The sequence below is a fragment of the Eleginops maclovinus genome, chromosome 1 (assembly GCF_036324505.1).
Source record: "Eleginops maclovinus isolate JMC-PN-2008 ecotype Puerto Natales chromosome 1, JC_Emac_rtc_rv5, whole genome shotgun sequence".
Lineage (NCBI taxonomy): Eukaryota > Metazoa > Chordata > Actinopteri > Perciformes > Eleginopidae > Eleginops > Eleginops maclovinus.
The window spans coordinates 1,676,118-1,690,664 of NC_086349.1; the positions used below are offsets into that span (position 1 = coordinate 1,676,118).

Sequence of the window (14,547 nt, forward strand, 5' to 3'; positions counted from 1 at the left end):
GTAAACACATGTTGTGGCTCAGAACAATGCCTGCCTTCTGCAGTGTTGTTCTGTTTGCTTGGCTCACTTTTTGTTTGTTGTTTTTCCTGCATGTTGTTATTGTCACATGTTATTTTACACTTTTTGTTCTCATAAAGATCTCTGTACACACACACACACAAGCACACACACACACACACACACACACACACACACACACACACACACACACACACACACACACACACACACACACACACACACACACACACACACACACACACACTAAATAATAATTTTCCACACAGAGTAATCCACTGTTCAGGTATTGTATTTAAAAAAACACTTGACATCTTTGAATCATTCCATAAAAAGATCATTGATTTCAAGTCCACTGCTTTAAAAAAAAACCATACAGTACCAAAAACAAAATAAAAAAGAATAAAAATCAATTTACAGAGTGGTTTGTCAAAGCTTGGGATTGGTTAAAAAGCACAACTGGGAGGACTGCATTTACACATTCACATGGAGGAACTTTTCAACACCAGCTTGAGGTGTTCAAGTCACCGTTATGTGAGCAGAGTACATGACAACAACACAGGCAACATACATTAGACTGTCACTATCACATAAACAATAAAGACAGGAGTGTGGTGGGCGGAAGGAGGAGAGCAAGGGCAGCATTACTTTTATCATCGCACAGTGAATGCAAAATCAAAACAAATATGTGCTGAAACATTATAAATACATCATTTGCATAAATAATGTAAATGGTTAAACAAATAAAACACAAGAGTTGTTAGGCAAGGCTGCTTTGGCACATTTGTGTACTCACAGTACAGTGATAATTAAGTCCAAATAACTGCTCACCTGTTAAACTGCATCTCATGCCAGTTGTGCATTGCATTTGGCAGCTCAAACTTCAAAATGCTTGCCATAATTTCCCTCTCAGAGGCTCTTTCACACCCGCATTTCAAACAGTCAAATTGTGTCACCAATTGAATCGCTAGAGGTCGACCTTTTATTTATTCTGTAAAAAATGTAATTGCATTTTGAATAAGGCTTTTGTATTTCTGGAGCAGGCTACAATAGCTTCCTAAACATTGGACCCTCTCCATTCCATCTAAGGTCACTTAAAGAAGTACACGGTATTGCTTAGGACCCTCACCTCACTCAAGGCCATCCTTACCAAATTACTTTTTTAGTAGCAACTCAATTCCGTTAGGCATAACTGGCATAACCACCATGTTACAAGCGCGTTGAAGAACTGCGGTGTCCTTTATATAGAGAAAAACGCACAAGGCCCTCTCTATAGCCGATGTTTGGTTTGTGTGTTCTGAGCTTCTCTAGAATCATGGTGGTGCAGCACAATGCTCTCCCTTCAGGAGGACCTGTTCCCCCTGTATATACACTATATAGACAAAAGTATTGGGACACATACACATTACACCTACAGAAGCTTTTAGGCATTAATATGAAGTTGACTGCATGGCCAGGTGCTTGATTTTATACACAAGTGCCAATTGGCCCGAAGGAAACACCTGGATTCAATGATTTAGAGGAGTGTCTCAATACTTTTGTCTATATAGTGTATGTAGGGATCATTCTAAATGGCATATGGACTACATTTATATACCTCCTGTTTCCTTAACACTTTACCTTACCCCAGCAAACCGACCGCTGAGATGCCATTAAGTCATATTTTATTTTGTTGCACAATTGCCATTTGAACCGCTGGTGTGAGCAAGCCTTTATCTAAGCGTACTTCCCAAGTTTCTCAGTGCTTTTGTGTTGTTGTTTTAAAGTGCAGCTATGCGATTTCTATGGAAGAGAAGCGTCAAAGCTCTTTCTGTTAAACTCTAGCTCTATCCCTATAAAGATCTTTTTCATGTAGACCATCAGCGCATTGTGGTTTTCTTCCTCTCTGTATTACTACGAACAAATGCAAGCCAATTACTGTTCATAAATCTCTTTTACATGTGTCCAAGAGACAAGCAAAAATACACATGTGCTTTTCTAATTGAAAATATATTTGTGCTGCTGTACTGTGACCAGGTTTTCACATTATACTAATGTTAGTGCCTTTAGATACTCTTGGCTTAAAATATGACATATGATACGACATGGTTTGGCTTTCACTATGACTGGCCTGGAGATCTCATACAGTATACCACAGCTTTATCTCTGTGGGGTTGTATAAAGCAGTGTAACTATCTTCCAGTAATGGGGAAAGAACAGAAAGAGTGGATGGATATAAATAACCTTTTTTTCCACATCATAAATGCCTCATACACATGGCATATATAACACCTGTTTCATATTTCACGTCTTTTTAAGGAAAAAGACGTGAAATATGAAACATTCTCAGACTCACATTCTTAAAAGTCATTTTAAATGATTTAACATCGTATTGAGTTATCTGTAAAATTGTTGTGAACAACTTGAGTGGTATCGCGACATGTTCTCAGTCCCAGCTAGTCAAATAAAAACCCTTGTAAATTATAAAAGCCTTTTTTTTTTAAGTGCAGGGCAATACGATTAACTTAAACAGGCAGTAAACTGGATGTCACGTATGTGATCTAAGTTAAATACATTACGTTAGTACTTGTTAAGGCCACACAACTGGTTGGCTAGGTTTGGGAAAATATCATTGTTGGACTTAAAACAAGTATTTTAGTTGCATAAGTTAAATGATGTAAGCAAAGTACATTATGTTACTACTTTGTTATAACAGTGGGGTCAAAATCTTTCTTATGTCATATAGGTAACGTAGGTAAGTTACGTAAGTAATGTGGGTTAACATAAGTGAAAAAAAGAGTAAATTATGAAACATTTCTGTTTAGCATGGGAAATGAACAGCAGTGATCTGGGTGACAGTTCTGTTTGTTGGACCCCTCCATCCACCCCACCCCTTTCTGAACAAGGACGTTTTCACTTTCCCCACTACGCCCGCTGACTTCCTCACACTGACTACCTGTCGCTTTAAGAATCAATTTTAAGATTCTATTGATTATTTCCAAACCCAAGAGAGACCTCGCCCCAGTTATTTATCGCTGCTCCTGGTCGTCCCAGGTCCTTAGCCAAACACAAAGGAGACAGAGCTTCTGCTGCCAGGCTTCTCGACTTTGGATGTCTTGCCTGAGGAGATACAAGCTGTAATCTTTGTCACGTCCTTTAAATCACTTTTTATATTCCATAGCCTCAATTTATATCCTTTTTTTAGAAATACTTTCATTCTGTTTGTTTTTGTTGAGGTATGTTTTAGTTGCCGTTTTTTAGTTTGTTTCATTCTCGGCGTGCATAAATGTGTACTGTTTTTATGTGAAAGCAGATTAATAACGTTGTTATTATTCTTTTAATACCTCCTTTAATCCTCTTATAATTACTATGGCCATACGAAACTGTTGCGAGAGGAGAGAGAGGAGCCTCATCGTTTTATTCCTTGGTCCGTTTACCAAGCTGTCGTATTTGACAAAGTAGGAGTAAGAACGCTCTGTGCACGCCTTGCCAATTGTACACTGATACACACAAGTGTCGTCAAAGAGCAGCATGTTAGAAGTCATTATGTTCTGTGTGTGTGTGTGTGTGTGTGTGTGTGTGTGAGAGAGAAATGAGAGATGTGTATGAAGGCATCCTGGGGCTGTGTGTGGTTTGTGTGTCTGTATTTCATCTTGTCCATTTGTGTGATTGCATGTGTTTGCATGCACACAAGTGTATGTTGGGGGGGGTGACGTTATGGCTGAGAGAAGGCTGTTGGTACAAAGGAAGCACCCCCCATAACCACCCAAACACACGTTCACAAACTGCAGAACCTACACACACAAGCATACACAGACAGAGACTCAGTGGTTGGGGGGGGGGGGTCTCAGACGTCATAACCTGGCGTGCAGGTTGACGATTACGCCGTCTTCAGGTAGGTCTTTGACAGGCAGGTCGCTCAGCTCCCCCGCCCCGTGGTCCGTGCTCTCACAGCTGCTCTGAGGCGACTCAGGGGGAGGCTGGTACAGGATGCTGGCTAACAGGAAGAAGATTGTCCCTAAAACCTAAAAGAAGAGAGCAGGGGATAGGAGTGATGAATGGCACACAGAAGCTGATTCACTTAGACCTTCAGGTAGTTTCCTTTATGTTCCGTTTTTACAGAGCAACCGCTGTATGTGCTTGCATACAATAATCAAACGTTTTACAAAATGAAAATATAAGGACTTGTTTACAATGTTTTACATTTTAGGAATCATATTATTTCCATTAGAATATCAATATCAGCCTAGCATAGAATAAATAGAAAGTACACCAACCAGCCCTTTAGTCAGTCTGTTTGTGTACAGAAGATACAAGCTGAGTATAGCGTGTTTTTTCCTGAAACTTTGAGTTGTAGGTGGAGTTCTGCACTATGACAGAGCCAAGCCAGCTGTTAAATAGTCCAGGCTTCAACATGTAATGGATTCACAAGCAAATTACATCATTTTTCGAACATGTCTTTTCAATACTCATCCCCTCCACAGAAAAAAAATCATCGTACAGTCCCTAAAGCACAAAGCATTGCTATTGGCAGATATACTGTATTTTACCTCACAGGCAATTTTTGCAAGTACAACAAAGTTGGTTGAATGTGAAATAGCATGTAACTCTGTATATTACCTTATAGATAATACCAGCTATCAGTGTGTACTGGCTCATGGCTGAGTTGTGATAGAGGTAGCAGGAACCCTGCTCACCACACTTATCCTGCCACAGTAAGCAGGAGATGTCGATCACAGTGCCAAATGCTATGGGTCCTGGGATACCACCTGTGGGGGGACATCAACAGAGGAACTCATGGCTTCTGGGTAGAGAAAATAGAAACATTCCGCTGGGATTCAGAGGTTTACAGTAAAAGGGAACTAAAGGAAACAGAGGACCTACCTAATGTGCGCACCACGATCCACTGGATCCCCAGTCCAAAGGATCTCTGGCTATCCGGAACACACCTACACAAAACATTTAGTCAGACACACAGGCATAATGGATCCAAAACTTAGTTACAATATAAGTTGATTAACAGCTTGAAACAGCACGATTTCCACTAAAAATAGAAAGGGCTCTGATGTGTGCTCCTTTAGAGCATGCAATGACAGTGATTGAATCTAAGATTTCAATCACCATTTTCCCAATTTCCTTTTTCAAAGAAACTCAATATATATATAATTATAACTAATGACATTATTAAGTGACCAGCAGAGTTCATAAGATTTATCTGCAATTCTTCCATCCTACTTCAACTATTCGACCTTTCATTAGTCGTCTTTTATTGCTTGGAAACAGCAGAAACAAGCTGTGACCACAGAGCAACATTAGCTGTTGCTGTGATTGGTCTCTTCCCACTCCTGACGATAATATCTGCCTCTTTAGCTGCTAAATGCTCTACTATGCTTCTCAGCCGCTCGCAAACTATGTTTGTCTGCTGAAAAAGCAAGTAGTTTAATCAAATATAAATGTGGTTCCTCTGAGTGGAGTACGTGAGTTTTTTCTTCTGTTAGTTTACAAAGCAAACTGCACAGTTTCAGAATCTACAGTACAAGCAATCTAATTTTTCTTCTAAGGTTCCGCTGCGGCGCCCACCTGAGCGTGGCGGTGAGAGCTGGGATGCTACAGAGGAAGGTGAAGGAGATGATGATGAAGAGGAAGGAGAGGAAGGCTGGCATGTGGTGGCAGGAGCTCACACACTTCCCTCTTAGAGCGAAGCCCTCCTCGGCTGTGGACACATTCCCGACCACACAGCTGCATCCTGAGTACACCTGAATCACATAAACACATACTGTAACATATACTGAAGCTATGGTAACACGTCTATAACATGAAGACATTAGCTCAACATGGTTGTCATTTTCTCATATCCAAAAGTCAATAAGTTGTAAGAAACACTTGTTGTTGAATTAATGTGCACAGACATAAAGCCCAACATGTCTTCAAATTATTCTTAAAGGTACAACATGTGTAATAGTCTGCCTCTTGGGGTCACTCCCACAGAATTGAAACATTAGTGTGAATGGCATCCTGAAACAGCATTGCAGTCAGCTTCTGTCGGTAAGGATTCCTTCAGTGGTCAGAAAGTGTGGGAATAATGCTAGAGCAAAACTCAAACAATATGCCCCTTTGGAGCATCATGATCTCTCTGAAGACAGTTTTCTACAAGGAGAAACTCAGCTCGCCCACTGTTTATGGGGGACGTGGGGGCGGATGTTGCCAGGAGTTCAATGTAAAGCCAGCCCACATTTCCGATATGACGTCATAACCGAAGCAAATCTGGATCAGCTCCCTGTGGGAATCTGTACTGTTTTTACTCTGTTGCTGCATAAACGCTTGAATTTCCCCACGGGGGATTAATAAAGGTACATCTTATCTTATCAAATCTGGATCAGCTCGTTTGTACCCCTGTTTTTAGAGATGTGGGTAAGGAGGAAAAGAGAGGTTGTATTTTCTGACACTTTGTGAGTCTCCTTACACACGGGGACACATATTTATGTATAAAAGACAGCAAAAAGTGCATTTTGCATAATAGGGGACCTTTAACTGAAAATACATAGGATGTAAATGTTTTTTGGTATTGCCTTCCCAAGAGGTCAAATGACAAGGTTTGGGATCAGAGAACTCAGCATAGGATTAACGTTTTAAAGAACCAGAGACGTGATCAGGCGTAGTGCCAATGAAAGTGTAATATCAACAAAATGTTAGCTGAAGCAAAAGGGCCAACATTAAACCGGGAATTTCACTAACTAAGTAGCAAGTAAAACATATCACAGTAGATGGTATCAGTGCGAGCTCATAGCGGGCCTCCACCTCCTCTCTGAGTCACTAATCCAGTGAAAATAATTCTATATTCTCAACTCACTGGAATCTATCAACGGCCCGGGTGTAGAGGTGGCTAGACCAAGCATCCATTCACATCACACAATATTCTCTCTTAATTATTGCTGAACCCCCCCCCCCCCCATTTCCACCAATGAGTACAGAAAATAGGACAGAATATCTTTAACTGCAGCACTATCTCATCTATCTTCCTTCATCCACCATCTTCATCTTCATGCGTGTGGAATTAGCCCTGTTTTTGCAAGAGCACCAACATTGTCATGCAGATTGCTTCAAAAAGTCTGAGTTCATTCTCATTTTAGCGTACATGGCTGATATCTTCGCAGCTCTCAATCGTCTCAATCAGCAGATGCAGGGCGGTGGAGTCAACATCATCGAAGCGGAAGAAAACCTGAAGGCTTTTCAAAAAAAGCTTCCGTTATGGAAACGACGAACAGAGAACGATAACTTCGCAAACTTTCCCCTGCTGTGGACGACTGTGTAAGTAAGATCGAAGATGTGTCTGGAATCGGAGACATTTCTGTACCCGCGGAACTGAAGCAAGCAATTGCCACGCACTTGGATGTGCTTGCAAAGTCTCTCGATGGATACTTCCCTACAAGAGAGTCATATGGGTGAGACAGCCGTTCACGTTTGGTGTTGAGACAGCAGATGTCAATGATGAATACCTCGACGAAATCATTGAAATTCAGCAGAGCCCGGTTCAACAGCAACTCTTCAGAACAACAACGCTCTCAACGTTTTGGTGTCAACAAATGGTAACGTACCCTGTTATTGCTAAGAAAGCCCTGGAGATGTTCATACCGTTTGTTACAACATATCTTTGCGAGCAATCCTTTTCGAAGGTGCTGGACATAAAAACGAAGAAAATGAACAGACTTTTTTTGTGAAAATGACATGAGAGTGGCACTTGCCAAGGTGAAGCGGCGCATTTCTGAACTGGTCTCTCAAAGGCAACAGCAGAAGTCGCACTGATTTGCAGTAAGTATTCATTATTATGTTTTTGTGTGAAAATCATGTTTTGCTGGTTTTGTTCTTTGAACACAGTGATGTTGATGCACGGTTCATTTTGTGCACCAGTAAAACATATACCTATGTCTTGAATTTGAAAAAATCACATTTTATTTTTCCAACAAAGAAGGGTTCGGTGAACGCGCATATGAAACTGGTGGGGTTCAGTACCTCCAACAAGGTTAAGAACCACTGTGTTAAATTGTTAGCAGCAAGTCTAACAAAAGACTATCGTCCTTGGAATGATCTTTTATTTATTTTCTTAAATACCTTAAGTCATTTAAATGTCTCAGTCCAGCCCTGTGATGCACAATGTAGTATTTTTAGTTTCTACAAACACTAACAATTTAAAGAACTGTACATCATTTAAATGCATGACTGCCTGTAGGCACCTTGTTCTGGGAAGCTTACCAAATGTTTAAAGACACAGTTTGATTATTTTTTGCAAACAGGAAATCCTCAGCATATGAAACATAGGGAGGAAATGCTGACAAGCTTCTACATGTTCTAGTGTGTGTAGTGTACCTGTTTGCCTGTGTAGCGGTCGGTGTGGTTGACGGAGCTGCATCCAGCGTGGCAGGGGGAATAGTACATCACACCGTCTGCCCCACACACCGGGTTGTAAAGTTCTCTGACACAACCACAGCCGGCGTTACAGCCTACCGTCAGGGTCTCTTCCAGAGAGCTGCAGGCAAAGTGAAGACAGAAATTAGATGAGGGGAGCGAAGGCTATAACTAAAACACATTTAAGTCAAAAGAGAAATCCACAGAAACACTTCCAACCTGTTTCCGAGGCGAAGCTTCCTGGGCTCGTCATACAGGTCTCTGTACTGGTCCAGTTGGTGTTTCTCCATCAGGTCATACTGGTATGGTGCTGTGACACCGGCCATTGGCACGTTGGGGCAGTGGATGAGAAAGATGAAGATGGCAAGGAGACTTACAATCGCACACACCATGCAGAAACGGATGATGCCTCGACAGCGCAGGTTCAATCTCTTCACGATGTAGCCGCCCAGGAAGGTGCCACCCCCGCCTGCTGGTACCACCATGTATCCTGGGAAGACAAATACACTTTGAGTAATGCTGCAGCTCCTGTAAATATAGCCTCCAAAAGTCTCTTATAAATAAATTCTATTCATTAAAATAGAGCTTTTGACATGTTGCTGATGATCATAGACAGATCCTTCAGCACCCGACTCGGGGAGGTAGTGACAAAAAATAACAATACAGGACTCTTTCGAGGCCCTGTAATTGGAATGACACCTCATGTATTATGTATTATTATGTATGTATTGTATAAACTGTATTACAATCTGTATTAAACTGTATTAAAATCAGATGAATGCTCCCTCTCCTGTCATTGTGGATACGTTATTGGCTTTGCTGCAGCTCAAGATTTGGGTCTTAATTTCCACTTAATTTGCACTAAAGATACAGTATCAGATTAAAGGTGTCTCAGGATTGGCCGGTGTTTCTTCCCTTTTATCCAAAACCCCAAATAGCTAAAAGATCAATTCTAAATGTAGTAAACATGCAGTATGAAGTACATATGAAGAGATAAAATAGAATCAAATCAAATAGAATAAAGACATTTTTTAAAGCAAAAGAAGTTGAATAAATATTATATATATATATATATATATATATATAAAAAAAAGTAAATCATTAAAGTAAAATGTGAACTAAGCTAATACTGATCAACCTCCCACCCCTCCTGGCCCATGGTTTGTCTGTATGTGGGTTCAGAGCCAGTGAGCAATGGACTTTCAAAATAAAAATATGAATAATAAAGAAAACTGTTAAAGCACAATAAAATAATTGTCGGCGTTAATTAATTAATGAGTTAGCGCGATAATAACACGTTAACTTGCCCAGTACTAATATGTATTCATGTGAGCAAGCAGTTCTGTGACTCTCTAGAACAGATAAGGTTGTAAAGGTGATTTATTAAATAATTATAAACTGTATTGTTGGATTGGAATTCATGTTTTTAATTTTTCCAGTTTCGGCATAGTCTACTGTCTGGGGTAATGTTGGCAGTGAGTCCAAAGCAGAACATTAACACGACATTAACCATGTATATATTTAAATATCGCAAGTTTTATTGATATCGTGTAGCCCTACTAATGTCTCTAAGCAAAACAGCAAAATGCATAACCACATACTGAAAAATATTTGATGAAGAGTGTCGGTCTGCTCTGGAGTTGAATGGTGTGTCGTCTGATTCTGCCCCTCAGTCACTCACCGAACCATGTGGCAGCTTCTGATGCGCTGAGGCTGAACTGAGACTCCAAGAACTTTGGACCAAAGGTGGACATTCCTGCGATGAGGGTGGCCTCTGTTGCCCCGGCCAAGCACAGGAACAGGAAGGTGGGGTTCTTCAAGAGGAGCAGCACGGACCTGGAGAGAGAAAGAGGAGAGGAGGGGTGAGTCTGATAAACTTAAGCTTCCTTTTTTAATTAAATTTGTCTGCGCTAATCTCAACAGCCTGCAGACGTTCCTGCTGCAGATCCACAGCATGCTGGATCCACGATGTTTCCTCTCGTTACATAATATACCATGAGTACCGCCGCCTCAGTGCTACAGTGGGGACATCACACTATGGCTGTTTGTCTCTAAGTTTTAATATTTTGTTGGAAAGTTTTAACCAGCTCATGATCAACAGAATAATGACCTGCCTGCATTTACACTTCAGTCAGTGTTAACTTCTTCCTACCCATTTTCGGATGTGTAATCAGGTAGATCATTTGTTTATATATCATTTATTTATTTTTGCTTATCAATATGACAGTATAATAATTCTCTTGTTTCATTCCATTATTATTATCATTTTTATTTTGTGTTATTGTTTTACACGTTCAAAAGAACTCAAATCAAATCAAAGTCATAACATTTAATATATGGACATTTTCACTGTTATAAGCTATTGTTAACGCTGGCTTCACAGACATAGCATTCATCAACAAGATATCTCCTCACCAGTTTCTAATTTATACACGCCCACAACACTGTAGCTTCAAAAGCGATGCAAATATACAAACATAAATTTGCCAAAATGAACATCTTCACCAACTTGACAATACATGCAGCATTTAGAAAACATTCACCATCTAACCATCCTCCTCCTTTCTTAATTTCTAGATTCTTTCTCTGAATATTTTCCATGTCATACTTATTGGATTTATGGCACAAACACAGCTCCTCCTGTGGATGCTCCTGGTCATTATAACATACTGTACATGCCAACACACATTATGGTCATGTCTGTCTGGATGTCATCTGTACGGTATAAACCACACCTCCCCTACTGTCCTCTTCTTACCTTGGCATGTCTTTGACTGATTTTCCAAACTGAGGGTCTGAGGCTGTGGTGTGGCTGCCGTCCTTCAGCTGGTGGGCTTCAGAAACCCGCATGGCCACGTACTCCTGAGAGCCTGCAGGGAGAGGAGGAGAAAATAAGAGTAAGAGTGACAAATGACCTTCCCATACAAAAGAGATGATGTATGTGTGTAAGTGTGAGTGGTACCTGGAAGCTGTCGTGGGTATCCCAGGATGGGGAACGCTACCAGCAGAGCCGCTGCTCCTCCAGCGAGGAATCCAATCCACCAGGCCCCGACCCACAGAGGGTTATCTGGAGTCATCTCTGTCCTGTAAACACACACACACACACACACACACACACACACACACACACACACACACACACACACACACACACACACACACACACACACACACACACACACACACACACACACACACACACACAAATTAAACAATTACATCAAATGGTGTGAAATGTATATTCTATTCTACACATTTCTACTCCGTTAATAGTGTAGTTAGTTTTATTCCAGCCTGTCCTGTGTGAGATTTTTTGTATTTGCGAAACTTTGTTTGAAACAAACGGCATACTTTCTCTGGTCACAATACAATGCGGTAGTGATAAAAACTGTCATGACTTTTGGTTCTGCTTTTAGTTCTGCTGTCTTATAGCTTTACCTATAATTTGTTTGGACAGTTTGAAATAAAGATTTCAATTAAATTCAAATACTATTTTTGTATTTAATGTTATAACACGGCCTAAAACGACATTAGTAGCTATTCCTCCATCAGAAAACACCATGGAATGCTTGTTGAAAATGAATTGTCATATTTGTGAAAAGCACAGAGCTGTAGAGAAAAAAAAACAAAAAACAAGAAAAGTAAAGAGGTTAAAATGGAGAGAACTGGAGGACAGATAAATCAACAAAAGAAAACAGAAAAGAAGGAAACACTTACAGGAACCACAGAAGAAGACAGACAGGAAGTAAACACTAACAGGAACTCAGTAGGTATGGGCTCTGGCAGTGTCTAAGAGTGGTTCATGGAAAATAAACTGAACAGACCTGGACAGTTACAGAGAACCTCGACCAGTGCCGCCAGCATTTTAAGTTACGTTGCTGATGAAGTGGTTCTAGTAGCAGTAGCAATTTTTTCATGACTAAATTAAAGCTAAAATCAATATGTTGAAATCACCTTCGCTGCTTACTATCCCTTACCCTCCATAGTCTAGACTCTAGTTACACTGTAGTTGGTTCTATTCATGCATTTTCTACCCTAGACTGTCTTGTTCAAAAATGCATACACTTGTTCATTCTAATGAGTTCTAAGACATTCTGTGATCCAAAGCAGACTCACCTCAGGTGGATCTCAGTGTACATGTTGAGGAAGTATCCTCCCAACAGATAGCCTGCTGCCGGACCCACAATGGCTGCCGTGTAGAAGATCCCTAGAGAGAGAGAGAGAGAGAGAGAGAGAGAGAGAGAGAGAGAGAGAGAGAGAGAGAGAGAGAGAGAGAGAGAGACAGAGAGAGAGAGAGAGAGAGAGAGAGAGAGAGAGACAGGTGTGTCAGAACACTGACTTTCTACTTCCTGTTTCCTGCAGGTTAAAAGAGACCCATTGTTCTTCACTCTAAGTTTGTTCTCAAAGTGAGTGTTTTTTATGAGAAAGAAGAAACTTGATGCAAGCATGTGATTCGGGGAGAGGATTTCCTCGATGGGTTACACTGTGCTCTGCTTCTGTTTGAAATGTACAAAGTGACATTTTTGCAAGAGTAGATGTTGAATGGTGAAGATTACACATCTAAAGAGTTAAAATGTGCTGTTAAGTATCTGGGGAATAAGTCGTTGAGGATTCAAACGAGTAAAAAAACATACAGATTATTGTCTGATAAGTCAGAAATAACATAATTACAATCAAAGCAAAAGATCACGGCGTAATGAAACACTAACTCACCAATATAAACAGGTGCATAGTTGGACTTGACGTTCTCATCCAGGTATGTGACCCCCAGTGTGTAGAGAGGCGTAGCGCCCACACCGTGTAGAAACTGCCCCAGCATGAACACAAACCGATAGCTGGACAATCCCCCGCCCTCTTTGTCCCGGCATGGGCTGGTACGGTTGTCCGAGCACATGACCGTTGGCTCGGTCAGACTGACTTGGTACAGCGGGGTGGTGAAGTGAGGCAAGGCAAACACCAGAGAACCCACAGCCATGATCAGCACCCCCCACCCCAGCCAGCGAGGCTTGTGTCCCGTCCCGCCGAAGTAACTGACAAAAGCCAGGCAGACACAGGCGGCGATGTCGTAGGTGCTGGCGATGAGGCCGGCCTGGTAGCTGCGCAGGTCGAAGCGCCTCTCTATGGAGGTGACCACTGTGTTGATGAAGCCATTAATGATCATCCCCTGGAGGAAGGAGGCCACGCAGAGGAAGAACAGCACCCAGCGAGGGGTGTTGAACCCTTGGATGGCTTTGGGCGTCAGGGCCCCCCAGCCACATAGCTGAACCGCCTCGGTTGAGATCAGCTTTAACCCCAAGGGAGGCTCCGGATGGGGTCTCGTTTCGACCGCGTATAGCTGCCCAGGTACTGTGGAAGCCCCTGTGAAAATAGGGGGCCGAATTGGGACATCTTCGGGGCTGCCAGGACTTCTCGGGGCTGAACCAACTGGGCTGCCTGTCTGGGAGTCTGGGGGGCTAGGGGTGTCAAGAGAGGGGCCACCGCTGAGAGGGCAGTCCTGAAGGTCCAGGAGCTCCTGCTTGGAGCTGAAGGAGGTGTCGGCATTAAGCAAGACAGGCATTTCCCCTTAGAGGGGCACTGTGTCAGAAGGAGGGCAGCCGGGGGTCGGGGAGGGGGTTTCTTGACTGGGTAGATAACTTTACAGCAACATTGTAGAAAAAGGAAAATCAGCTGAGACTTGAGGTGAGGGCAGTGTTGTCAGGATGTCTCGTCCCTGAAGTCATCTATTGGTGGCTTCTATGGCGTGATACATGTGTCCACAGTGCAGGATATTTACTAAGGCTCTCCAGGTGCTCTTGTTCATGTATCTGTACGAGGTTGTAAAGGTCATTCATACTCATGTTGAATAATGGAATCCTATGAAAAAAGGAAAGAGAAACATGGATTTAATAAAGCAACATGAAGCACTTTTAATAAACACTGCAGATTAAAATGATTGCAGGAATGGATGATGCACATCTGAAAACAGAATGAGGGACAGAAACAGAAAACAAGCATCACCAAGTAAACAATGATTCTAACATCAAGAAATCAGAACAGTAGAAGCCTGGACGACTGACACTATGATGACAGTCGTCATCAGTCAAGGTTTTGGCAGTGATGGAAAGTCACATTTATTCAAGTAGGCTACTGTGTTCTTATGAATAAAGC

The 14,547-nt window shown here is 41.7% G+C and overlaps 1 protein-coding gene across 2 annotated transcripts in view; it reads right to left on the reverse strand.

Moving 5' to 3' along the window:
• Positions 1-294: 294 nt before the first annotated feature.
• slco4a1 (solute carrier organic anion transporter family, member 4A1) overlaps positions 295-14,547 on the reverse strand; it is a 39,666-nt gene continuing 25,413 nt past the window's right edge. For both annotated transcript variants that reach the window (XM_063894426.1, XM_063894433.1), the window contains exons 2-12: positions 13,114-14,253; positions 12,517-12,607; positions 11,363-11,484; positions 11,159-11,270; positions 10,082-10,236; positions 8,620-8,890; positions 8,362-8,521; positions 5,578-5,753; positions 4,882-4,946; positions 4,618-4,766; positions 295-4,022 (exon numbers count right to left, since the gene is read on the reverse strand). In XM_063894426.1, coding sequence (XP_063750496.1) covers positions 3,852-4,022; positions 4,618-4,766; positions 4,882-4,946; positions 5,578-5,753; positions 8,362-8,521; positions 8,620-8,890; positions 10,082-10,236; positions 11,159-11,270; positions 11,363-11,484; positions 12,517-12,607; positions 13,114-13,957 — 2,316 coding nt within the window. In that variant the 5' untranslated portion in view covers positions 13,958-14,253 and the 3' untranslated portion in view covers positions 295-3,851. The remainder of the gene's footprint in view (positions 4,023-4,617; positions 4,767-4,881; positions 4,947-5,577; positions 5,754-8,361; positions 8,522-8,619; positions 8,891-10,081; positions 10,237-11,158; positions 11,271-11,362; positions 11,485-12,516; positions 12,608-13,113; positions 14,254-14,547) is intronic.